This window comes from Camellia sinensis, chromosome 7, assembly GCF_055761805.1.
Source record: "Camellia sinensis isolate YWXY chromosome 7, ASM5576180v1, whole genome shotgun sequence".
NCBI lineage: Eukaryota > Viridiplantae > Streptophyta > Magnoliopsida > Ericales > Theaceae > Camellia > Camellia sinensis.
This window is the reverse complement of record NC_138967.1, coordinates 120897278-120924203: the sequence shown is the minus strand read 5'-3', so window position 1 is coordinate 120924203 and position 26926 is coordinate 120897278. Positions and strand designations below refer to the sequence as shown.

Sequence of the window (26926 nt, the reverse complement as noted above, 5' to 3'; positions counted from 1 at the left end):
TCAAATAGAGTCCAGAGGACAGCCCAGTGCATAAGGCTCTCATAATAACTACAGAATCTAAAAAAAGTATAAACAACCTTGCCAAAAACACATAAAGCTAGCATGCACCCGACACTTACAAAACCCCATTTTAACAGAATCATCATGCATTGAGTCTTTTTTTAACAGATATAAACTCCAATTTGGCATTCATTAATTTGTGGAAAAACAGAAGAAAAAAAGAAAGAAAAAAAGAGTCCCACAATTACTTTAAACTGCTTATTTTTTTAAGGGAAAAAAAAACCCCTCAATGCACTAGTGCACTGTATTATTAAGAAAACACTATATAGCCTCCTGCAAAAGCTGGCCAGAGACCAACCATTCCAGCGCCAAACAGGCCAATGCCCACACCAAAACTCGCAACCTTCAATCACAAACCATTCAGCAATCGTGAAACAATCATTAAGAAAATACAGACTATCCAAGTGCTCGAGGAAGAAATCACAAAGATAATTCAAATATCTTCTGGCACAGTAAGAGCTAATAGAGTCTATGTCGAAGTTTAGTTTCAACCCAAAACTTCACACAGGCCCTAATCTACACAATGTAGCTCATCAAACTACATGCCTCTCCCATAAAGTTACAATCGTGATGAGAAAGAAGTGCTGACATTCCAATAGCCGGAAAAGAAAGTTCGAACGCCGTGAAACGACAAGAATAATGAAAAGATGGTAAGCTATCTTGAAATATTTTCTTCCTTTCACCTTTTTCCCTTAAATTTAGGGGAAAAGAAAAATATAAAAAAAACTGCACTACTACCAATAATGAATTTCAAATTACAAAAAAAAAAAAAAAAAAAAAAAATTAAAAAACAAATATATTGAGAACCTATTGAAACTGTACACAAGAATGAAGACACAGCAGCACAAGGAATGTTTTTGATTCTGTGAATGATTGCCTACACTCCCACACAAAAGGGGAACTATAACTAAAATGGAAGAATCATCCTGAATAACGGGATTGATAAACACCCATTGCTGCTTCCACAATGCTTTGCTAATCTGCTAACCTGTTAAAGTTCATCTATCCCACATGGCCTGAAAAATGGCTGGTCTGTGCTTCAACCAATGTACCAAATCCCTCTCTAGTGGAGAATTATGCAAAACAGCATCCAGCATTGGACTGCCAAATATTTTAGGCGAATTCTTGAAGGACCATATCCGGTCCTTGGGCCATGGTCTCTGGGGCTGCTTTTCCTGGTGAAACAACAGAAATGGACCAGTTAAGAAACTAGTTTGTCTCAAGGACATGAGCTGCTGGATAATCAAAATATACATGAAGGAAGGCAATAACAACTACAAAATGACCCCACTGGTGCAATTTGATCCTCCAATCTTAAGGGTGCCTCAAACTACCTGATTCATCTTTTGGTCCATTGTACAAAATGAACCCTAAACCAACTCCATCCATCCAGATGCCATCATGACCATCCTGGGTTGGCTTTGCCATGGTTGCATAATGCCACAACCAACTTAAAGCTCTCCTTGTTTTAAATTACTAAAAATATTCAACAACCATCCACCATAACTAACAGAATTTTATTTTTTTTTCTCACATTTATTTATGCCTTTGGCACATTTAAATTCATTAGTAATTTGCAATACAATCAGGTCGTCAGTTTAGTATTCCTGTAGGGTTCTCGAGCAATTCAACTATAAATTCTCTAATAAAGAGTTTAGAAACATTTATTACATAAAATATTTTAGGAGTTTCCATTATAGAGTGAGTCAAGAGGTTAACGCTAATATGTTTTATTACAATTTATGGAACAAATTTGACTGCCCAGGGCATAATTAGACCGGTTAATGCCAGTTACAGTATTTATATTACAAGGAAGCCAATCATAAGCAACACTACAGTGGAATTTTAAAAGAAAAATTACCAATATGATAAAGCTCGCTGTTCGGGATCTACTACTAAAGAAGATGTTAGGGATCTACTACTACAGAATATCACAAATGGATTAAGTCAACTTGTATTCCAAAAACATAAACAAATAATGACAAAGCAAACAAAAATAAAGCTTACCATCCTTGCCAACATGAATTTTACAGTCCTTGGGCCATAAACACGATGTCGAGATGGCTTCTGGACCTTGGCATAGAAGGAACCAATGTCAGGTAACGACAGACAACCCCTAATCGCTCTGGCTAGGCTAGAGTCTGGCTCAGCAGCACTAGTCTGGTTATGCCAATAAATCAGCTGCCCTAAACAATAATTTTCACCATAAGTCTTGCGATACTCCTGGAAACCTGACCCCAATTTATCAGTGTACTTGGGGCCCAGGTCTAGAGGACTAATGGAAACAGGTGGGGAAGTTACAGCCGTGTATTCCTGCAGGCAAAAGTAAAATCTGATTTAAGCCAAGAAGGGCCAAACAATTACAACTTTAAGTTACTCGAATTTCCAAACCAAAAAAGAAGAAGAAAAAAAAAAGTATTATGGTAAGGCCCACCTTTACTCTAAAGAAGCACTTTGTATGAGCATATATGTGAATCAGATCAGCAGCAGCATCATGCCGACACTTATATGTACATGGAAGATTTCGTACTTCATCCCTCAGCCTGAAACAAGAATGAACAAGGTCCATGAGATTTGCTTGTTCCACCAAGTAGATATACTAACATGAATTAAGAGTGCACGAAACTCACCATATTAAAGATCCCCGAAGCTCCTTCTGGACGTCATCAGAACCAGATGGATCATGAGCACGAATCTTGGACTTAAGGTCATTTAGCATGCTATCATCCATATGAGGTGCCATGCACTGAATAAGTTCGTCTACAAGTGATCCCTCCGCTTTCCAGAGAAAGGACACTGCTGCTTCAGGACTCAACCTCTCCAGAGGTGGCGGAGCTTTCTTTGGGTCACCAAAAACACATCTCATGACATATCTCACCTGTAAAAGGCATTCAAAATGTAAAAAATATAAAATCACAACTGCTTTTTGTAGAAATTTAATGTATAAAGAGAAATAGAGAATTGAGAAATAGAGAATTGTATTATTGATTGATGAATTGATTGATTTATTTGTGATAGTTACAAATTCCTATATATAGAAGAAAATGTGGTAGTAGGTGTAGGAGTGAAGTGGAGGTGGTAGGTGATGATATATTTTAACAGCCCCCCGCAAACTCAAGGAGGATAGAAACTAACCAACTTGAGTTTGGAGAGAGGAGCAAAACAAGAAAATACATAAAAATAAAAAAAGATAGGAGACACTGTATGGTCGTGTCAGACCGTTGGTGAAGACACTGTATGGTGGTGTCATAACATTGTAGAGGACACTGTATGGTGGTGTCATGACGTTGTAGATGACACTGTATGGGGGTGTCATAACGATGTAGAAGACAGTTTATGGGGTCATGTCGGACCGTTGTAGAAGACAGTTTATGGGGTCATGTCGTACCCTTGTAGAAACTAACCGGAATCAATGTCGGGACAGTTTACAGAGTCTTGTCGGACCCATAAAGGAGCTAACCGAAATTAATGTCGGGACAGTTTACAGAGTCTTGTCGGACCCATAAAGGAGCTAACCGGAATCAATGTCGGGACAGTTTACAGAGTCTTGTCGGACCCATAAAGGAGCTAACCGGAATCAATGTCGGGACAGTTTATAGGGTCATGTCGGACCGTTGTAGAAACTAACCGGAATCTATGTCGGGACAGTTTACAGAGTCTTGTCGGACCCTTAAAAAGTCGCACCCTCAAAAGGTGTGCCCAATTTTGTCAAAAGGCGTGCCATCAAAAGGCGTGCCCAATTCATCAAAAGGTGTGCCGGACATGATGGCGAGGCACGTGAGTGCCTTGGTTGGCGTGCCCATTTGTCGTCTGGTGGCAAGTGGCGCGCGATACGCGTGGCTGCCTTGGCTATATAACCAAGACGAAGGCAGAGGCTGAGGCAGAGAAAAACTGAGAGAAACCTCTGAAAAATCCTTCGTGTTGCTGAGAAAGAGAGTTCCTTGTGCTGAGAGAGATAGTCTGTAATATTCTGTAACGAGAGATATTCTGTAACACTCTGTTGCCCAGAAAATGGCCTCGTCTTCCCGGAGTCTGCTCACCCTCTTTCCCGACCTCAACGAGTCAACAAGAGAGAGAACTGGAGCGGTGGCACTGGAACCTCAACCGAGTGCCCCGGAGTTTACTCCTCTGAACTTTCCGATGCGGTATGTGGAGCAAAGAATGGCAGTGCAGTCGGATGTGGAAGCCAATCAGTATACATTAAAGTCATGTGTGGAAACCATGACTGCGGTTACAAACTTGTCGAACCGGCTGCAGAGTAGGGCAAATAAGGTGCAGCAGTTAAACTCCCAGCTAGTTCTGCTCCAACGCATGTATAAGGATGCGCGAGCAGAGATAAGTGTGCTAAAGGCGGAAAACAAGGAGCTGAAGCGGAAGGCCACCGTGATGTTCCGATTTGGAGGGCCGCCATATGCTGCAGTGGAGGAGCAGGGAGTAGTGATCATGCCCAGTAGAGTGGGAAACACGGAGGCAACACCAGCAAGGGCCGCCCAGGACGGAGGCAAGAAGAAAAGACCGGCGGCAGAATAGAGAAGAAAAATCCCACTGTTCCGAGTTGTGTTGGTTTGTTTTTTATTTTATTTTTATTTTTATTTTTTTTGTGTGTTGTAGAAATGTGCTCGGGGTTGATCCCCGAGATGAATAAAATGACAAGGTTGGGGAATGGTGTTGGTGTTATTTTGTTGTGTTGTTGTGTGTAATAATAAAAATAAAATAAAATAAAACAATGGATAAAGAAAATAGATAAAAATAGTTGTGGATGGGTGATATGAAAAACATCAGTGAGATGTTGTTGTTTTGCTTCTTTTTTTTTTTTTTTTTTTTCGGTGGAAGAAAAAAAAAATAATAAGAAGATAATGGAAAACGGGGGATGCTCACGAACAATGGTAGGGATATGGGAAATATAGTATAATAAAATATATATAGATATATATATATATTAAAAATAAAAGAAAAGTGGGAAAGAAGGTGGGGGAATATTAAAATAAAAGAAAAGTGAGAAGTGGGATTTCAAATGGGCAAAAGGAAGAGAGAGAGAGAGAGAATTAATTTCTTCAACTAGAAAATCTGAATGAATCAGAGAGAGAGAGATTGAGTGGGTGCATGATGATGATGTTGGGTCCATGGAGAGAGAGAGAGATGTTGCCCTCCTTGATGTTGGGTCCAAGTTTGATCTTTGATTAGTCTAGAAGCAAGAAAACAACATATTTTGGGGCCTGGGCTGCAATTTTCTCCAAAGACACAAACATTATAGTAGCCTGTTCAACAACAAAACCACACTCAAGACTGCCCAGCAGTGCACAGATGAACAGAAGCTGCAGCCAAATAACAATAGCAGAAGCTGCAACCAAATAACAACACCATACCAAATGAGCACTCTAACGGATAAACATCCTCAATACCGCTGTCCACAGCACTCTAGCAGATGAGCAGCATAAACTTCCCCCTGCTGTCGAAACCAGATTAGCATCATCAACACTGCTAACCTCTGCACTCTGTTACAGCCTGCTGTAGTGGTGTGACAAAAATCGCCCTTGTAACGGCCACTGCAATTATGTAACAGCCTGTTACTGAGTTTGATCTGGCCATTTCAATATGGAGAACAGATCCAGTCTGCGGGTCGAATTTGACACCATTCAAGGAATGCAGAGCTGCCATTGCTGATGGATGATTAACAAAGGTGGCAACAGCAACAACCTGGCTGCCGCGACCAGTGTACTAAAGGTCAAACAGAGAGGGGTACCTGTTCAGGTTGGTGGTGAGGCAGGTCTAGCAATCCGTAATGGTAGATCGGCCAAATTGATTGAAGTTCCTTGGGAAGGGGCCACTACTATAGCAGCTCTGTTTGAGCAGTCTTGTAAGAAGAATTCACACGAACGATTTCTTGGAACAAGAAAGCTAATTAAGAGGGACTTTGTAATAGCTAGTGATGGCAGGTATGTGTAGAAAATACGCGGAATAGGTTGAAGTCCGGCGGGCGGCTAAGGTGAGGTTGCCGCCCGCCAGGGAAGCGAAAAAACTAGGTTCTAAACCCGCTCTGATACCATGTAGAAATTTAATGTATAAAGAGAAATAGAGAATTGAGAAATAGAGAATTGTATTATTGATTGATGAATTGATTGATTTATTTGTGATAGTTACAAATTCCTATATATAGAAGAAAATGTGGTAGTAGGTGTAGGAGTGAAGTGGAGGTGGTAGGTGGAGTGTGTGGTAGTGGAGGTGAGTGGAGGTGGAGTGTGTGGTAGTGGAGGTGAGTGGAGGTGGTAGGTGATGATATATTTTAACACTTTTCATCTCTTATACTGAAAACCTCTAATCTGAGCACCGAGACCTCAATCAGCCTACTATGTGGGTGTTTGGGAAGTGGGTTTTTTTAGTTGTAGGATATTATTGGAGAAAAAAAAAATTTGTGTTTGGGAAGATAGTTGGGTTTTTTGGGGGTTGAATGTGATGTCTGTGAAAGAAAAAGTAAAATGATTATGGGGTTTGATGTGATATTTTGTTTGGATTTGTTTTTTTTGGTTTTGTAACCAATTTGTCTTTTAGTGAAAAAAAAAACAAAAATCCTCCTTCCCAAACAGCGCTTATATCTCATGGAGACATGAATGAAAATTTGTCTCAAGATCACTCGGTCCCAACTAATAATAAACAGAAGTAAAATGCATAATTAATTTTCAACTAATTCACCATCTGGACTGGAAGGACCCAACTCCTAGTGTTGAAATTATGGTTCATTTACACAGGCACCATCTTTGATAGTTCATATATCATTCATTCAGATATGATGTTTTTAAGTAGTCACATTTAGTGTCTGAAACTCAATAACAAACATGCTCCCATTCTTATGAAACATAAATGTATTTAAAAACAACATACCTTGTCAAGAGTAAGAGCCAAATTCTGAAGCCTTTGGTTGTAGACTCCCTCTGCCTGTCTCATACAAAAACAAAAGGAATAAATATCAACAATAGTTAACAGCAAGAATACCTCTCAATATATTACTCTAATCCTAAGTTCACATGGAAAACAAAGACTAAGGGAGAACTTAGTGGGTATGTGTGTTGTTGGAAGGGACGGGGTGCTGTCAGTAAGATTCACCTGGACCTCAGCATCACTTTTTTCAACCTCAATGGAGATATCGGCAAAGTATTTCCTCTTTTCTTCCAAATTATGCCTCAAAATCTCCTCAGGAAGCTTAGTTCGTTCAAAATTGATAAATCTCACCTTCACATAAGATGAATGTTTCAGATGAATAGAATCTTTTAAAAGGCTAACCCCATAATTGCAAGCTAGATATAGCATAGATATATACCAGACGAGCTGAGTAAGCAATCAGCCAACCCGGCAATCCCCCAAGTAAACAACTTCCCAAACCAGCCCTACCCAAGTCAATATAATCTTCTTCAGATACAAAATTTAATTCACAAGCCTCTAGCAACAAGTGATGTCGATCCAGTATTCCATGCCAATCCTTCAGCACCTAGTGAATATTAGAATAAAGTTAAATGAAAATATAACTGACTTAATTTCAATAGGAAAGGAATAACCACATTTACCACCACATGAAAATACTAAAAGTAAATAAACATGGATGGTTTGCTGTAGAAACTGCTCCCACTCTGAGCTTACTTTAAGGAAAGATAGGATTGTGCAATACCACTGGTTCTGAAGCTTGCCGTGTTATTTCAGAAGGGGGAAAGGAATTTATTATAGATTAAGAGTTGAGTAAGGGAGGCAGAGCTTGAAGCTCATCAGCCACAGGAACAAGGAGCGAATCCTCCAAAAATGGAATGAGCTTACAACAGCCAGAATGCTAATGAAGCAAGCCCCTTTTACAAGGCCGGTTGAACCCCAAACTCCACGGGACCAACTAAAACTTTCTTTTCCTTTCCTTTTGCTTTTGTTTTGTCCAGTTGACAAAACTTGATGTGATATTCAGATTTGGAAATTACAATTAAGAAAAACATATTCAAGCCTGTACCTTCTGAAAGGCTCCTTCACCCGTCAGATTCAAGTAGCTCCCACGGCAAACTTGGCTCCCACATAAACAAACTGATGCTTCATATTCTTCTTTACTCTGCAGCATAATAAGCAGACATACATTGCCAGCAATATTATAATAGTTTCTATTAACAATCACATAAATTATCACCCAGAATAGAAATAAAAATAAAAGCTTAACAAGCTCAAAACACACACCTCCGTAACAGAATTATAATCAAATGTGATCTCTTCACCATATTCAATTGGGCGTACTGCATAGATTCCAATCTGGTACTGACCATCAACAGCAGTAACTCTGCTTTCACAGAAAGGAGGAATGAGTATGCAACATTCAGACAACCACAACTAGTCAATCATGAAGGGAAAATTTTATCAAATGATATAGAGCAAACTTGTTAAAAAAAAATATAAAAAAAAAAAAAAGAAGAAGAAGCAGCAAACAAACAAACAAACATAAATCCATCAAACAGACTAGGGGTGACGGTGGGGATGGAGATGAGGATGGGAAAAGTGGGAGGAAGAAGTCAAGGAGAGCCCCAACAATGAGATTGGAATAATTGCAGGATTTTTTTTTTTTTTTTGCAAGTTCTTGAAACAATTATACAATACAACTAAATGGTTTTCGGGTCTCTTTTTGTTACTTCTAATTACTTCTTTGATAAGATGTTTGTCACTCAAACCAAGATAGAGCAATTAACCAAAAAGGGCAACAAGCTTCTGTCTACAATAGCACAAAATATGAAAGCAAAATTTGACAAGTATTGGAGGAATGGGGAGAAAATCAATCTACTTGTTTATGTTGTTATGGTTCTTGATCCCCTAAAGAAATTTAAATGTTTGAAATTTTGTTTCTTACAATTAGTTGAAAAAGTGGTGAGTGAGATGACAGGCGGATGATTCAAAAAGTGTCCAAATGTCTAATTTGAGTGAAGCTTCTGGGACGAAGGTGGATGATGATTGTGATAATCTACGTCTACTAATTGCTTCTCAATTTAGATTTTATTTGGAGGAGAAATACACTAGCATGTGTAAGTCTGAAGAAGATAAATACATAGCAGACTTGTGTGAAGCTTCTAATGAAGAGAATTTTGATATATTGGGATCATGGAAGGTCAATGCTTCAAAGTAAAGAGTGTGGTCCCAAGTAGCACATGATGTCTTGACAATACCCATCTATACAGTTGTTTCTAAGTCAGCCTTTTGTATGGGAAGACACATACTTGATCCATTCCGTAATTCATATCTCCCATGATGCTAGAGATTCTGATTTGTGCACAGAATTGACTTCATTGCTTCTGAGTTGGCCTTTAGTACAGGACACATAGTTTATCCATTTGATTTATGTAGATAATTGGCTTCAAACAACATTTCCCATTTCTCTTCGAAAGGCAATGGATGATGTTGAGTAATTTATATAATACAAATTTTGGATTATTTCTATAATTATGTTATGTACTATTCAATGAAAACTCTCTACTAAATATGTAGATAAATATATAAAATTATATATATCATATAATCATAATAAATGAAATGAATCTTACTATTCACAATTAACTATTTTAGCAATAAGATTCACAATTCCATTCGTGATTTGACAATAATAGCTATAATTCATAGCTTCAAATAATCACAAAATCAACAAAATTCCAAGACACAAAAATGAAAAATTCAAGAGATTCAATTTGCTAACCAATTTTTAGTTTTTATCTCTCCTAGAGGCTACCTGTATAAATTTTCTGAATACCAACAAAAGCATACACATACTAAGAATCACGGACACGGCAATTTTCAAAAAATGCAGAACACGGCATGTGCGCACAAAATATAAAATTTTATATATTTGTTATATGTCATATATATATGAATATATCATTCCAAGATAATAAACAAATATAATATAACACTAATTTCTATAAATTGACATTGTTTTTCTTTTTATCATCATATTCTAAGTTATTTTGTTTAAACTTATAATTAGTTTCATGTGTCTAATCAATGAACACGTGTTTTTAAAGAATGAAAACGCATGTCCTCTAAGTGTCCCAAGAGTGTATGGGACTAAATTTTTTTTAAAAAAACACTAAGACACATTTGGATGAGTGTCCGACACGTGTCACGAAGTGTCCAACATGAACATGCCACCTTTTTAGGAGTGTCCATGCTTCTTAGCCACCCACAACACGAACTCAAAGATGATGTTTTAATGCTATTCAACACACAAATGGTCCAATGGGAGCAAGAATTTCCAAGAACATTTTGTTTCCATGCAGAAGAGTCATTTTCAAGTAGTGTACAACCGATTACATATTAGAGGAGGCAAACAGGCAGGTTTAGGCCAGTCAAAATAGGTTATGCATTTAAAACAACTCAGCCCAAACCCACCCATATAATAAACAGACTTAAACGGGTTGCTTTGGACTGAACAAATGAACATGAACAACCCATTTACTTCATTAATTTTTATTTCAAAAATTACAACAAATTTATTCAGTGAATTTTAAATAATAAAAAAAATTGAAAAAAAAACAACTTATTTTGATTTTTTTAAAAAGATTTTCATATAAATAATAATAATATAAAAATAATTAATCTTTGCGAACTTCTTGTTATTTTTACTTTTTGAGAATATTACAGCCAAGGTTTTAAAAAGCGGCCTCAACCGTTACGTAACGGTTGTGGTAGTTACCGCCACCCATTACGGCCGCTTTTGCAGTGTGATTGAAATTCACATGTGTATCGGCCGTAATGGCTGCTATAGTGGTCGTAACGGTGCCGTAACGGACTGTTACGCACGGTTACGTAACGGTTTCAAATTGCTTCTTTTGAAAAAACACAAAAAAAAAAAAAAAAAAAAATTGAAAATGGGGGAAGAGAGATAGAGAGAGAAGAGGAAAGATGAAGAGGGAGGAACAAGAGAGAGAAGAGGGAAGATGAAGAACATGTTATTGATTTGTTGAAGTTGTAAGACCTATGCTATTCTATTCAGCTGCTATCACTCAACTATTTTGTTTGCGTGTGTCTATCTATATATTGTTTGAAAATAATAATAATAATAAATATGGTCATTATCTATTTGGCTTGATTAATATATATATATATATATATATATATAAGCTTTTATTTATTCTCTTACTTTTTTCATTATTTATCTTATATATAATAGTTAGTGATTGATTTTTTATATAATATAAAGTCATTAATTATTAAAATAAAATGTAAAAAACTCAGTTTATAGTGATTTAAAAATATGAAATATATTGGATCAAACTTAAAAATTTATAAAAATTGATCAATATTTATTTAAAACCCAATAAATATGATCATGGAAAAAAAATGTGTATCGGTAAATTTTTTTCAAATTGTGCAAAAAATAAAAAAAATCACGGTTCCGGTTACCGCAACCGTTACGCTACGGCCTTTACACCCCGCAACCACAACCGCGCCACCGTTACAGCGACCGCAACCGCTTTTCAGAACCTTGATTACAGCAAAAATGAACAATGAAAAAATGGAAACGCAAGCTCCAGATTAAATCAACAAGAACATAGAGGATGTTATTCTCCGAGCTAATTGATTGGGTGTTCTACATTCCTTAAGGTTGCTCTCCCTCTACTTCTTTCTCGATCCTCTGCTTCATTATAGGATTTACTGGGTTTGTCTTCAGGTTCTCAAGCTATTCTCAGACTATATGGTGCCGGTGCCGGTGTTGGTGCTTCTGGTGGAGGTGGAGTAGCGGTGGCAGCAGCAATGGTGGTGTTGGGGGTGGCAGGGCCAGCCCTGGGTAAAGCTGGTAAGGCTTGTGCCTAGGGCCCCAAAAATTAGGCCCAAAAAAAGGGCCCCAAATTTAGTCTTGCACTATATTAAAAACTTAAAATGGCCCAATTCTGTTTAATTAATTTAGGCCATTCTAAAGAGGGCCTCAAAAAATCTATTTGGCCCAATTAAAAAATATTTATAAGTTTTAGTCGTTAGTCCAATTAAAAAAATAAAATATAAAATATATGTATATGTATTAGTCATTAGTCTAATTTTGTATGGCCTATTTTTTTTCTTTCTTTATGGCCCAATTATGTGTTCTTTAGTATTTTTTTAAAAAACTATTTTACACAATTTTTATTTATTTATTTTGTAGATACATCTAATTTAGATACGCTTAAAAACTATAATATTTATATTTTTTTAAAAAAATGTTACCAAATACCAAAAAATATAAAAAAAAATACGAATTGTAAACTCAGACAATTATTTTTAAAAACTCTAAACCAAACAGAGTGATTTTTATATTTATTTTTTATAAATATCTAAAAAGGCCCCAAAAAATTATTTCACGTTAGGCCTCCGGACACTCAGGGCCGGCCCTGGGTGGTGGTGCTGGTGCTGGTGGAGTGGCAGCGACAGTGGTGGTGGAGTTGTAATGGAGATGATAGTGTTGGTGTGGTGGAGGAAGTGGTATCCGTTTAAATGGTTTAAACGGATACCATGTCCAACCCATTTAAGCCCAATTTTAATTGGGTTTGTAAGATGCAACCCATTTATGAATTTGGACAGGTTTAGACCGGCTTTTAATGGGTGTAATTGGAGACAAAACTTCAAGTTCATTTTAAGTAACAATATATACATGCTCACTATTGATAAGTTGAATAGTTACTTTTAAAATTTTGTATTTTTCCTCTTTGGAGATACACTTTCTAATAATGTGTGCAACAAAAAACAACATCAAAAATTCGTGGATAAGCAATCATACAGCCATGCATTTCACAGAGGGGACATGAATACAAGTATATATCACTTACTTTGCTTCACAATTAGGGCGACATGAATGACAAATTCGACTTGCGTAGTTTGCTTTGTGCATCGCATCAACAACAACTAAATCATACCCATCAGCATCACCCTGGCAAATAAGAGCACACGATCAAATGAACAAGTTCAAACAATCAAGAAGAAACACAAGGTCGTAACAACTCAAGCACAAAATTTGTTCAAGAAAAGCATAAAGTGCACCTTTGGCCGCTCAAGATAAATGTTGTAGAACTCTGGCGCTGGATCTTTAGAATTTTTTTGCAAAGAACGAATCCCATCTTGCTTCTCAAACCATTTCCAAGCAGGATAAACCTATAACCATAAAAAGGAAAATAAATATAAAAAAAAAGAGAGAGAGAGAGAGAAAAAGACCTTAACAAAAGTTTCAGCATCATAAAACTTTTTAAGGAACTCTAGTACAAAGCAACCAGCTCCAGTTAGAAGATATGTGAATGCAATTCAATCCATATTTGTTCTACAAAAATAATAATAATAAAAGAATGAAAATGGCTCCATCAAAGTTATACAAATCTCTTCTCTAGGGTAATAGGATAAAGCATAAGAAAATACATGGAAAATATTCTGAAAAAACTAGTTTTGAAACTAAGAAAATGTATCATATTCCCAAAACTACATGTGGACTGCACTCCCAGTGCCATTTATCTTTGTTTTGGGCCTTGATGTCATCTCCTTTCAGAAGGATACCTTTGCGTTTTATTTCTAGAGATTGGAGAGCCATTTGTTATTTGTTATTTGTAATTTGCTCTCCACATTTCTTTTTGGTGGATTCATTGTCCTCCGTTTTTCTTCTGTGTTTCTTGTCTTACTCTGTTCAATAATATTTCTCCATAGCATATCCAAGAAAAAAAAAAAAAAAAAAAAACTGCACTCTGACTGCTCACCGTGTCATAGAAAATCAATTTAAGCAACAAGTATGATTCTATACAGCAAAAGCTCAGTTACATAAAGTGTGCAGTAAAAATTAACAATCTTAACATGCAATCATGGTAAAACAGAAATACATATTGATGAGAACTGGATAAGTTGTCAGAATATGATAATGACATTAGAAACATTAGCAGATACCACCAACAGCATGCATTCCCAGATACTCAAAAATAACTAATTAGTTTTTCCTTTCTCCTAGAAGAGTAATGCCATAGAAACAAACAAATTTACAAATTTGACTTACAAACAAAGGTTGCTCCTATCATTTTTTCTTTTTATACATAAATTTTTTAGTGTGTTCAACTTCAAATATCAAAGCTTTATTGCTGCATAACAAACATATGGGAGAAAAATTTGTTCATAACATTTGTGTATATGTATAGCATTTTCATTTTCTTAAACATAACAAGCCTGAAGACAAATTAGACAACAAAGGATCAACAACCTGAACCTGAACTCAGACACAGCATGACTCTGAAAAATATGATAAAAAAATTATCATATAGACACACCATGAAGCATATAAGAAAACAATGCGCAAGGCCTAGAGTTACTCCAAAAGACAGTGCAGAGAGAGAGAGAGGAGTATCAATCAACAGTTTGTAAGAATTACCTTCATTTTTTTAATTATTTAGACATACAACTATTGTTGAACTCCACAACAACGAGGTTGGCATCAGTAATTTACATCATTGAAAACACCCCCAGAATACATAGTAATGAACAAAATATGCATCCATACCTCGCCCAAAAACTCCACAACAAAATCATCTTCGCTGAAGCCACCTTCTTTATTGCAAACAACACCAAGCCCCTGATCGACACATCCCAATTGACAATTAAAACAGCACTATAACCGAAAAAAAGGTCACCTTCAGAGAGAGATAGAAAACAAGAAAACAATAATGCATACCTTTCTATAAGACACGTAATTGTCCTCAGGACGACTATCAATGGCCTTCAGGATACATTCACAAAAACGTATATCAATATCTTCCTCGGCAGTTTTTAGGATCTCCTTAACAACTGGCTGTAAAGGATACATCATAGGAGTGTTGCTGGTGCCTGTAAAGTTCCGAACTTGCTTATTCAGAGTACGAAGGAGAACATCTTCAATAAACAAATGCTTATCCTGAAGAGTCCAATCCGTTCCCTCAGGCATAGAATCAAGTATAAGATTATAAGTGTAAGGATCTATGCCATAAACTTCTTGTTCTATCACCTCAACTCCAAGCTGTTTTCTAGGTTTATAGTCCTTAACTTCAGGAATCTCCATATCAGACTCCTCAGTGCCATTTCTCTGAGCACTGAGCTTTTCAGCATAGTCATCAGGTAAGGAAACCCGCATCTTCCGTTTCACTTCCTCCTCATCTGCTACAATAACATACTGATCAATTACTTCATATTTCCTAGTAACAGGAGGAACAAGGCTTGCTTTGGTCATTCGAGCACCCCATTCACGTTCATCAGTCAGAGAATCAAAGCCATCATCTGCAATTGAGTATCCATCTCCTTTTGACACCCCAATTCCAATTTCTGATTGGAAATCCGAGTCACTTTCTGTGTCTGATGCAGTACTTTCACTATCAGTCTTTGTTTCTTCAGAAGATCCGTCACGTTCATCAGATGTCTCACTTCCCGAATCCATAGATTTTTTATTCAACCTGGATAAACGCCTTCTGATTTCTCGATCAGATGCATAATCTCCATAATCAGAACCACCACTAATGAAGGAGGTGCCATTACTTCTCATTTTCCTCTCTGTCACTTTATTGAGCTTCTTCTTATACTTTGAGGTAGCGGGGGAAAACCCTGCAGGTGAATCATCTTTCCAATTCTTCATCATTTCATCTCTTTCATAAGAAGGCTTAGAACTATTTTCCAATCGCGTGGCAAGTTGGATAAATAATGTAACTATGCGATTCATGTCTCCAGCATCACCACGGTTTTTTGCTCTGCATTCACATAATATGTGCCAATAGGGAAGGAAGAAACTAACAGATTATCAAAGGGCCAGATATCTAGAATTAAGGGCAAAAGAAATTTAGCAGAGGGAAATAATCCAATAAGCAATATCAATTACCAGTGTGAGGCCAATAAAAATGCTACAGAAACTACAACATGGAGGTATCAATGTTCCAAAATATTGCACAAAAGTGACAGGACGCCACTCAGTACAGTAGCCCAAAATCCTCTCTAAGGCCTCGTTTGGAAATAAGCTATTTTAGTAACTTTTTGGCTTTTTACGAACAGATGTGCAGACTTTTTGGTTAAAACATGTAGTTACCAAACGAGGCCTAAGTTTCATGGAATCGAGTTAAGGCCTTGGATGCAGTTGCATGTCCAGGTATCAGAGCCTTGTACCCCATCTAATACCAAAATATTATGACACGGGAAATGACTGATTGGACAATTCGTCACCGTAACTTCTTTCCTTCCTTAACTAACAGTGAAGTGATGTTTATCTGCCCAAACAACTTATTCTGTACCTAGGTATATCTACATGCAAAGAATCAAAAAAATGGAGAAGGTATCTTGTGAAACATTAAGTGGATAAGATACTTGTCCCTTCACACCTATGCCAGAAATTATTGTTGAAATATATGGAAAAAGTAAATATACGGCCTCAAAGATCATACCCACGGACAAGGTTGTTGTATAGTGTCCTAAACAGGTACATCACACACAAACATGCACGCACAGCATGCACAAAAACTGGAAATGAGAACCTTGGGGCCTGTTTCGTATAGGTTAAATTGCACATTTTTTTATTTTGGTTTTGCTTTTGCGAGTTTATTAAATGCAGAAGATGAAAAATTTTGACATGATTTTTATATGCTTCAATAGAATACAGATTTTAAAAACTCATAATTCATAGAGCTGTTTTAAATGTTTCCAAAATATAGGCCTCTTTTTAGGAAATTTTTCCAAAACAGTCCTTAAAAACAATTCCACCACACGAAATTCCAGTGGTCTTCATTTCCTTTGTTTTGAAGAGCAAAAAAACAGTTCTGGAAAAAATCCAAACAGACCACAAGCATTTTCAGTTCTCACCCTTTATTGCCGAGGCATGCTAAAGGAAATATCCCCTAACAACCTATTAGTTTTCACAAGAAACCTCCATGTGAAGTCTATCTCAGCTGTCATAAGAACTAAGTCAGAACCTCAAGGAGATATTATTCCAATACCAATAAAAGTCCTATGGTTTTCATATCTAAAGCCTAACTGTCATTCCTAATGTTGTTATTCACCAAATACACAATATACAGCCTTCAAATACAGAAGCTTAAACTTACTTGATCGCATCCCTGCACATTCGACTTATATCCTCTTTCACGGAGCCCAAGCCATGACCAGCATAATAGCCGTTCTTCATTCTATCCTCAATTTCAGCAACCTGGCCAACAAGAAATATGCACTTCAAAATAAAATATAGCCCAAGACGACTCACAGGGAAAAGGTAAAAGCAAATATGGTAGTACCTTGGGCACAAAAAAATCAAAGGTATTTTCTTTCATTATGTCTTTCAGACCCAGAGCAAGAAATTCCTTCATCCTCTTGTAACTATTTTCAGATTTTTTGATGGCCCAACGCCTCAAATGGGCATCCCTAGATAGGATAGAAGACGATCTTCTAGCATCAAATAGCTTTGAGCGTTTGTACAAGCTTCTGCGGAATAACTGATTTGCTGAGTCCCTCCTATCCAAACTTTCAAAATAATCTTTCAGTCCACTGGAATCATCCATGCGAGTATCCAACACATTATGACTTTTGAACACTGACGAAGTTCTATCACTCATGTCTTTCAGAATCCTCATTTTTGAATGTGAAGCTCGGCTCTTCAACCAATTAATATTTAGAAATTTATCCACCAAATCACCAAACTGGCTGCAGCCTCTAATATCTATACAAGATAAAGAAGGAAATGACTGAATAATTTCTTCAAGCATGCAAGTAGAGATGTTGGTGCAACCAAGTAGAACCAATGAAGTTATCTTCTCTTTCTTATACCCATTCTGCAGGCAAATAAAAACATTAGACTTGGACGAGGACAAATTTCTCAAGCCAACGCAAAATAATTTTTTGAAAAATAAAAAACAAAATAAGGAAAAGAAAATCTACCATGATTTTCCAGATCATGGGATCTGTGCAACTAGGGCCAACAGATGACAAGTCAATCTGTCTGGAGATGTCCTTATAAAACTTAAACACTGCTCTCCAGTGCTTGCAAGTTGCAGCAGCGAAAACAAGGGCTTTTACATCAGTTCGAAGGAAATGAAAGACTCGTGCCAGTACATGACCATCCAGGAAACCCCAGCTCCCATTCTCAATCTCAGAACCTACATTGTCTTCTTCATGAAAAATAGCATCACTACACAAATCATCAAATGTGCATTCCTCCTGAACTGCTGGTACTTCTTCTATTTCATAATCTTCTTCGCTTCCATCAACCAGAAGCCTGGCTCTTTTGCCTGCACAAAATTCATTTGTGTGCATAAATAATGTGTTACCTTTCGTACTTTTTTACCCAAAAATAGCCAACGGTGAGTATGCATGTTATAAAAGAAAACATGACATCCACACATGACAATGGTCAGAAAAAATAAATAAATAAATAAATAAATAATTAATCCTCACAACCAGATTGATCATCGCGATGAACAAATATGGATAGTATGACCCACAATGTAAGACTAGATGTGTGAAGAGATTAAAAATTATATAAAAAATCACGTAAAAATAATTGATGCCTATTGGAGCAATATGGATCAGAAACATGGTGGAACAAAAAATATCTATTAAAAAAATGGGAAAATCCAATATCGCTGCCCATCATGCTTTAGAGTACAATATGCTCCATCACAACTAAGTTGAACAGTTCACTAGTAACACTAGGAAAGAAATAAATTAATACAATTGTAAAAACTTTTAGATAGCACTGAGAGAGTAGAGGACAAGGTAGTTGGACAGATGGGTTAGACATCAATAATGAAGACCAAGGACTGCAAACAAAAGCAGTGATAGGATTTAAGTCGCATGTGCAATAGTGAAGAAAGGCACAAAAGGTGGTCAATTAAAAGAGAAACAAAACTAGCATCTAGCTTGAAAAACTTCTAGTTTTACATGTATGACCTAGCTAGAGCAAAATGATGAAAAAGAAACGGGGAAAAAAACATGTAGTCGCAGTACAGGACCATTAAATTGCATTGAGTTCAGCTATAAGCTTGAACAAACATTCCTGTGTCACTCCCTAGCATAGTTGTCAAATTAGGATTCGTATCGTGAATCGAAATGGTTTCGTACCGAATCGCGAGTCGAATCGAATTGTGAATTGTAAAGTTTCGGTCACTTTTTCTAAATTACTTAAAAACATATATCTATACATTTAGAGGTTAAACATATCTTTTAAATATGAAATATTTAAACTTAAATCAATAAAAATGTTATTTTGAATGATAATCATATAGTTTAATAGGTAAGAAGTTAACAAAGATTCTTATCTTTTTTCTTTTTTAGATATTTCTTATCCACCGTTCTTAATAAAGATAATAACCAAATAGACAAATTATCAATTTCTAAAGTAACAATAATTAACAACGATATTGATATTTGGACAATAAGCATACATAAGTAACAGTGAGCAAATAATAAGAAAGAATTATTTAGAATCTTTTATTTTAAAACCTAAAATATTTTAAAAGGTATAACTGACCTCACATATGTAATATTCAATTATATTCATAGTGTAACTTTAATCTTAAATATCTTTAGAAAATATATTATGATTTTTTAAAGAAAAAAAAAAAAAAAGGGAAGAAAGGTTAAAAATATATTAGGTCTGACTGAATCTGATTGAATCCTATTAAAAACTCTATGATCACTAAAATAATAACAAATCATGTATATATGTTGGTTATTTCGGTATTAAACGCTATTACAAGTTGTATTATGTCATTTTCACTAAAAAGACAGAGAAAAGAAGAGTCGAAACTATGTCAGACACAATAATTTCAAAAATTGCATAAATCGTAAAAATTGAATCAAATCATGAATCGATTGTGAATCGTGTGATTCACTTCCTAAATAAATTCACCTATAGATTCGTATCGATCTTACAAAAATGATAAATCGAATCGCGAATCGTAATATTCTGATAATAAAGCTCCCTAGACCTATATTACCTGGAACACAAATCATTTTGGTACGAGGAACAGGAAACGGAGTGTGATGCTCTAAAATGTTATATGTTAGGGTGACTTATATAAATCACACTATTAGAAAAGTGCCTCTAATCAGTAGAGCAATTTTCCTTAAACACATTTCTAGGAGTATTATGGCCCCTTTTTTTGTATTTTGTTCGGCCAAACTCCATTCTCCCTACATTTTAGTTCATTTACACTAGATTTGTTTTCATTATAAGAGAAACTTTAAGAAAATAAAGAGGGAAATCCTGGAATCGCTTTGGAACGCTAAATTCACCATTTTGGGGAAAAAAATGTACCATGTTTCGGTAGGTGTGTTCCAAAACGTAAATCGCTAGGGTATTAGGGTTTTCTAGTAACACAACCCTAGAATATTATATAAACATAAAAATTATTAGCTTCCCAGCAACCAAAAAAAGAACAAATTGAAAGACCACAATAAACCATGTGACAAGCAACATTGACACTAGAAATATCCCATAGGGGAGATTGAAGGTGTGCCCTGTAAAGGGACACCACAAATTAAAAACACAATGGAAGAAGGATTTCTCATAAATCATATCTTGAAACAAACATTCCTTTCTGCTAAACAAAAATCCAGGATTCTTACAGAAACTCTGGAGGATTTGACAATACCTGAATTCTGGAATTTATTATAGAGAGCTGGATTATGTATGTATTTTTCCATATCCTTCTTTGGCTGTTTGGCATTGATCCATGGATCTAAGACCTCATTTATAGCTGCAGCAAACTCCCGACTCTTGTATGATTTCATGACCAGTTCATGGAGCTTCCCCCGAGTAAAACCAATGAACTGTGGATGCAAGTTGTGGAACAAACTTGAAACAGTGGTGTTTTGGCCAAGTGCCACACCTGTTGATTCTGTAAGAGAAGCTCCAGATGTTTGATTAATCTCTTGTCGGCTATTGATAGGAGTTTCATAAGCCTCTGCAGCAGAGGTAATTGGAACCCAAACTCTATCAATTTTCCTGAAAATACTGCTATTCGTCTGAATAATACCTTGATCTGCCAGGCCTTGTAGCGCTGAAAATGACAAAGGCCCTTGTTCATGCCCAGCACCATCAAGGTAGTACCACCCACCTAAATGTAATTGTAAGTCATCTACTGTGGAAAGATGGCCTTTTGGTAAATCAATGGATGTTATACTCTTGGAGGAGCCATGTGATTCGTGTTCGTGAATACTTTTAGATTGAGAACCACCTTCTTCAGATGATCTCTTCACATAACCATTTCCAGAGTGAGGTTGAGCAGACCTTGAAGTGCATCTGTCCTTTCCTCTAACTTTCATGCGAGGTTCAGAAACAAATGAACCATGGTCCTTGACCACACATGCATTTATCCTGATGACAGGAAGCATAGTTCCTTTTACTCCTCTTACAACAACAGGTTTTGATTGACTTGATCTTCCAACGCCATTACAATCATTCCACTCATCTGGCAAGGAAAAGGCCCAAGGCAGGAGGTCCAGCCTTCTGTTGTGAGAAGGATAGAACAATTCATCTTTTTGATAACATCGAGGGTCTTCATAGCCAGACTTTGGCATCTGGCAAAGTGGGTATCCATCATTGAGGACAAACTTCTTTTTCCAGGATCTATCATGGACAGCTTCATCATTCGTCTTCCAATCCCCACCCTTACATGACCATCGTCCAGAGAAACAGTCACCAGAGTCAACACACGAAAAGGCACAATCCCTATCAGACAGAACCGTTGAACTTACTGTAGCTTCTATCTTTGCAAGTTCAGGGTACGTGGATAAGCCATCACCTGATATTTTATCATGTTGTTCCCCAGCGCAAGACTGATTCCAAGGTAAGCCTGCACACATCCAGAATAAGTGCTTCTCCACAAGCTACAAGAAAATTTCATGTCTATGTGCATACAATGTGTAAAAGAAAGTACAGAACAGATCAAAGTGGTAAGGTGTATGTTATAAACAAAATTCTAAAATGCTCAATAGTAATATAATGTTTCACTTAACTTTCATAATTTATGTCACATAAAAACCATCATTTTATTTAAATTTATGTTATATTTATACCAAACAAAAACTTATATAGGTTACAAGTTGCAGACAAGAATACGGTAAAATGGAGGACCATTAGCATAGTCTTGTTACAGTGTTACATTGACATTTAAGTCCATTGACTTGAAATCAACCTCTTAAAATGTGTACCAAGAAAAGTGCTAATTTTGATTTCAGACCCAACCCTGTTGAGTAGTTTTCCAGTGCTTTAGTGCATAAGAGAACCCCCGAGCTACCAAGAGATCATGAAGTGAAAATGAAAGAAAACAGGGCAACGGACACCAAATCCATACCTAGCCAAAAGAAAGTTAACAGTTCTGTTGCAAAGTCCTGAATAATCAAACTTCCATGAACGTCTATATCATGTAAAATATTGACTCCTTTAGCAACCTTGTTTCAGCCTCTATAATTGCATTTGTGGCCAAATCATGGATTTGTTGGCCATTTGGCAAACCATAATTGCATCTGTTAAACGTGGTCTAAATGCAATATCTCACGCTTTGACACAAAGTGGCAGGAGAGTCTCTTCCACAAAATGCAAAATTATGCACATTCAAAATTCATTGTTGCTTTTCCGCATATGCCACTTGGCCCTCACTAGTTTGTGTATATTACAAAATTGCCCTTGATTATAAAGTAAAAGAAACATAAACATAAGATCATTATGACTTGAACCAAGCTAAATTGGCTGTGAGGTGTAAGTCTTCCTTGCCAGCTTAACCCACCGAAGCCTTGATACATGTTTTGACAGGTTTGTTAATAAAACTAGTTCATACTGTGCAATACTGTACCAAACATATTTATATGATATTTTTCCTTTTCTGAACTTTACATATATAATGTTACTACTATCGATTTAATTTTTCGTTTTTTTATAGTTTTATCAAGTGAATAAAGATATACACACGCACACATAAAATACAACTTCATTAACTTTAACTGTTTTTAATATTTAACAATTATATACTTCATTGTTAACAAAATATATAAACAATTTGGAATTCATGATTAATTTATCTAAGGGTGAAATTGATGTTTAACACTCATCATCATTTTCACAATAGCCAACAGTTACATAATCACCTTTGACAGATACAACACTTCCAAGATATAACATCCAAACACTAAACTGATTATAACAAATGAGATAATGCTATGGATGGATGGATGGTTTAAATTGTGTCTACTTTAAAAGTTCAAGCTTAAATTTTTATTTTTATTTTTTAAATGTAGTGTTTAATTTGTTACTAGGGTCTACGGGGTTTTATTGTAATTTTCCCAAGGATTTAAAATAAAATATATAAATACATAAATAAAAATAAATAAATAAACTATAAAAATTGAATGCTAAAACCACAAACACATTAATTGACAAGGATTTATTTTCCAGAAAATTTAAGGCTAATTACAAATAATGCCAAAAAAAACATTTACCTGCAGAATTACACCATTTCTCCCACTCTCCATGCTCAAATGTCATTTTCAGCACTTCTGCAATACACCAGGATTCCAAAAGCATGAGTAACAGAATAAAATAAGATATATATAAAAAAAATATGTATTGTAAAAAAAGGAAGATGATTACTACTACTAACGAACATATTAAAAGATACCTAAAGTCAAGAAAAAGCAAAGAAAAAAAAATTACCCCCAACTGTCTCAAGTTCCTGGCCAGGAATAACATTATGACCCTCCAACAAGGCTCCTACTCTTTCATCAATACGAAGATCTTCTAAAGTCTCAAATCCGCACAAACTCTCATCTGGGCAGATCACTGGCTCCGGCAAAGTGGATGTCATTTCCTCACCTAGCTGATTAGCATATTGAACAGTATCTCCAACATCTGCCAATAGATTACCAGAAGCCTCAGGAGGGCTTACCAGTTGCGTAATAACGTCTGACACAATAGAAGGAAAATTCAGAGTCACCAATGGGGAAACCGCATTTTCAACAGTAACCCACCTGTCACTGTCCAAGTGCTTAATCAAGTGATCAGACACAAGAAGGCCTTCTTCCATAAGTGCCTTCACGTCACACAATTTGGAGGGCCCACGTTCCACACCAAAATGATCAATATAGAACCATTTCCCTGTGGTTGAATCTGCCACCATTGGCACATGCGGTGGTGTGTCGCATATATCCATGTCCTCTTCCATTGAAGGAAGCTCCTCGGTAGTGCCATTAGCCTGAGGAGACTCTTTTGAATTCACTCCTTGAGTTTTAGATTGCTCTTCCTCCTGAGACGGATGGTCAATAGTTTTCTCAACTGACACACTACCATTATGCAAACTGCTTCTGTTTGGAAATTCTTTAGCCAATATGTGGGAATCTCTCCCATGAGGATCTTTCAGATCAAGCTTCTCTTCTTGCCCTTTATTTCCATAATGACTTAACCGCTTTTCACTTGCTCCAATTTTTCGATTTGTTTCCTGGTAATTATTGGGCCTACTCCTATCAAGTGGGGAACTTTCCAAGAAGTTAGGGGTCCGATCCCTGCGATCATGATAACGAGCTCGATCTTGTGGGGATCGTGCTGAGTAGCTAGGACTTCGGGTTCTATGATCAAAGTGACGACTCCGATCATATGGGGACCTTTCCCGATAGACTGGACTTCTATCCCTGTGATCAGTGTAGCGGGCCCGCTGATGTGGGGACCGCTCAGAATGACGTGGGCTACTACCATGCTTGTCATAGGATACTCTGGAAGACAAAGCAGAGTCATAATGTCTAGAAGAGTACCTGTCAGAATTAATATTTCTAGAGGAAGACGGATTTCTGTAAGACTTCTCCACAGAACGGCGTGAGTAGTGCTCTGAATATGTGGAGCGGCCACCATCATCAGAAAGCCTCCGGCTTTTTGAGCTTATATAATCGCCATATTCTCCATAATGTTTACGATCACCGTTGTCAGAATCATTACCATACCGCTTCAACCGGTTTCCAGATGAGTATTCTCTGCCATGATTCTTCCCATTGTTGACTTCATTCTTAAAAGAGCCTTCCTCATCAACAATTTTTGAACCCAGCCTTGGATTTCTCTCTGGACCAGTTTCCCACCTGGAGGACTTTTCCAAATGCTGGCTCCCATTTCTGCTGAACCCCTTCTCATCTGCATGCTTAGCAGAAGGAGGTGTCCACTCTCGTTCACATTTCCATCCCTTGTTTTTGGCTAAATCATCCCGGCGCATTCTCGAATACCTATACTCATCCTTCACCACTTCACTTTTATGCCACCTTTCTGGCATAAACTCTCCTTTCTCCAGTTCAATTTTAGAACCTCTCCACGACCCGAATTCTGCTTTCTCAGGCTCTCCTTTCCTAAACTTCTCTGTAACATCATCACTTCGAGACCTCCAAGAACTGAATTCCCCTTTATCTGCATATTCCTTCCGCCACTTCCCCGGACCAAACTCTCCCTTTTCTAGGTCCCCTTTCCTCCATCTCTCAGCTGGAGACTCTCCCTTCTCAATTTCACTCTTCAGTTCAAATTCCCCTTTATCTACATATTCCTTTCCCCACTTCCCCGGACCAAACTCCCCCTTTTCTGCGTCCCCTTTCCTCCATTTATCAGCTGGAGACTCTCCCTTCTCAATTTCGCTCTTCACTTCAAATTTCCGCGGCTTCTCAGGAATCATATCCCCATTCTGCCATCTAGGCCATGAACCCAATTCACCTTCCTCAATTTCCTCTTTTGGCACCTTATCTATACAAAATTCACCATTCTCAACTTCTCCACTGCTCTTACCTTTCCCAGGACCCAATTCAACCTTCCCACACTCTGTCTTCTTCTGAAATTGCTCTTTTTTCACCTTCATCTTCATCTTTCGCTTAATAACTTTGAAAGACTTTGATTTGAACTTGCCATTGTTGCCTCCGCAAAATGTCTCTGAAATCGAAAACCGCTCCATAATATGCTGCGAAGGCACGCATGCAACGCCACCATCGCCCATGGAAGTCCAATATTCCCCCACCCCCAAAAAAAAAAACCACGAAAACCCTAATTCTCTCCTTCACCGGGGCTATCGATGCTCATACTTCAATCACTTCAATCCTCTCAATCTTCGCGCCAATCCGAAACCCTAATTGCAACCTAAAACACGAAAACACGTAATGAATCGTAAACCAACAAGTCAACAAAGCAATGTAAGGTATGAGAAACCAAAAAAAAAAAAAATCATGTAACACTCTGTATCACAAACTTGAAAGAACTTCGAATCAATAAACCCAAAAACAACAATTCGTAGCCATGAAATTGAAGCCCTAGGGTTTTGAATGAACAAGGAAAGAGAAGGAAGGTAACTTACGGGAAATTGAAGAGCTGAGTCGATAGATCGAGGAGCGTGCGAGCGAATCTTGAAAGCTTTTTAATCAAAGAACGCGAGAGCAAAGGCACACAGATCGAGAATCAGAGTGAGGAAGAAGAGTTGAAGATAAATCGCTCTCTCTCACTTTCTCTCTCTATAAATCGTTTTAGGTGTTCTTCTTCTTGTTCTTCTTCGTCTGCGAGACGAAAATCTTTGGTGCTAATTTCTTATTTTTATTTTTATTTATTTTTATTTTTTTTTCTCTCTTCTAATTTTCCGTACGGTATCCCTGTGTATTTACTAACGAAGTAACGGAAGAAAAATAAGGAAAAATTATAAAGAAAAATTATTAGGAAATCTTTTTTTAAGTGTAAGTAGTTGATAAGATATTTTTATATTTTAATAAGTTCTATTATTTAGGTAATTATTTTATTAAATTTTAATTTTTATATTTAAGATATTTTATAGATATTTTTATTTTTATAAATATTTTTTGAACGATTAGTAATTTAGTGATGTGAATATTCATATTTTATAATGTGAATACTCAC

The 26926-nt window shown here is 36.7% G+C and overlaps 1 protein-coding gene across 1 annotated transcript; it reads right to left on the bottom strand.

Annotated features, from left to right (window-relative positions):
• Positions 1–716: 716 nt before the first annotated feature.
• On the bottom strand, positions 717–26676 carry LOC114295353 (histone-lysine N-methyltransferase ATXR3). The gene is made up of 20 exons (XM_028239585.2): positions 26376–26676; positions 23720–26161; positions 23506–23562; positions 20661–21863; positions 17944–18293; positions 17304–17837; positions 17118–17218; positions 14735–15776; positions 14564–14635; positions 13075–13185; positions 12864–12964; positions 8263–8362; positions 8045–8140; positions 7376–7543; positions 7162–7287; positions 6940–6993; positions 2691–2938; positions 2495–2603; positions 2068–2373; positions 717–1235 (listed from the first exon to the last, which is right to left on the bottom strand). The coding sequence occupies exons 2-20, from the start codon at positions 26019–26021 to the stop codon at positions 1059–1061; spliced, it is 7257 nt and encodes a 2418-aa protein (XP_028095386.2). The 5' UTR covers positions 26022–26161; positions 26376–26676; the 3' UTR covers positions 717–1058.
• Positions 26677–26926: the final 250 nt, after the last annotated feature.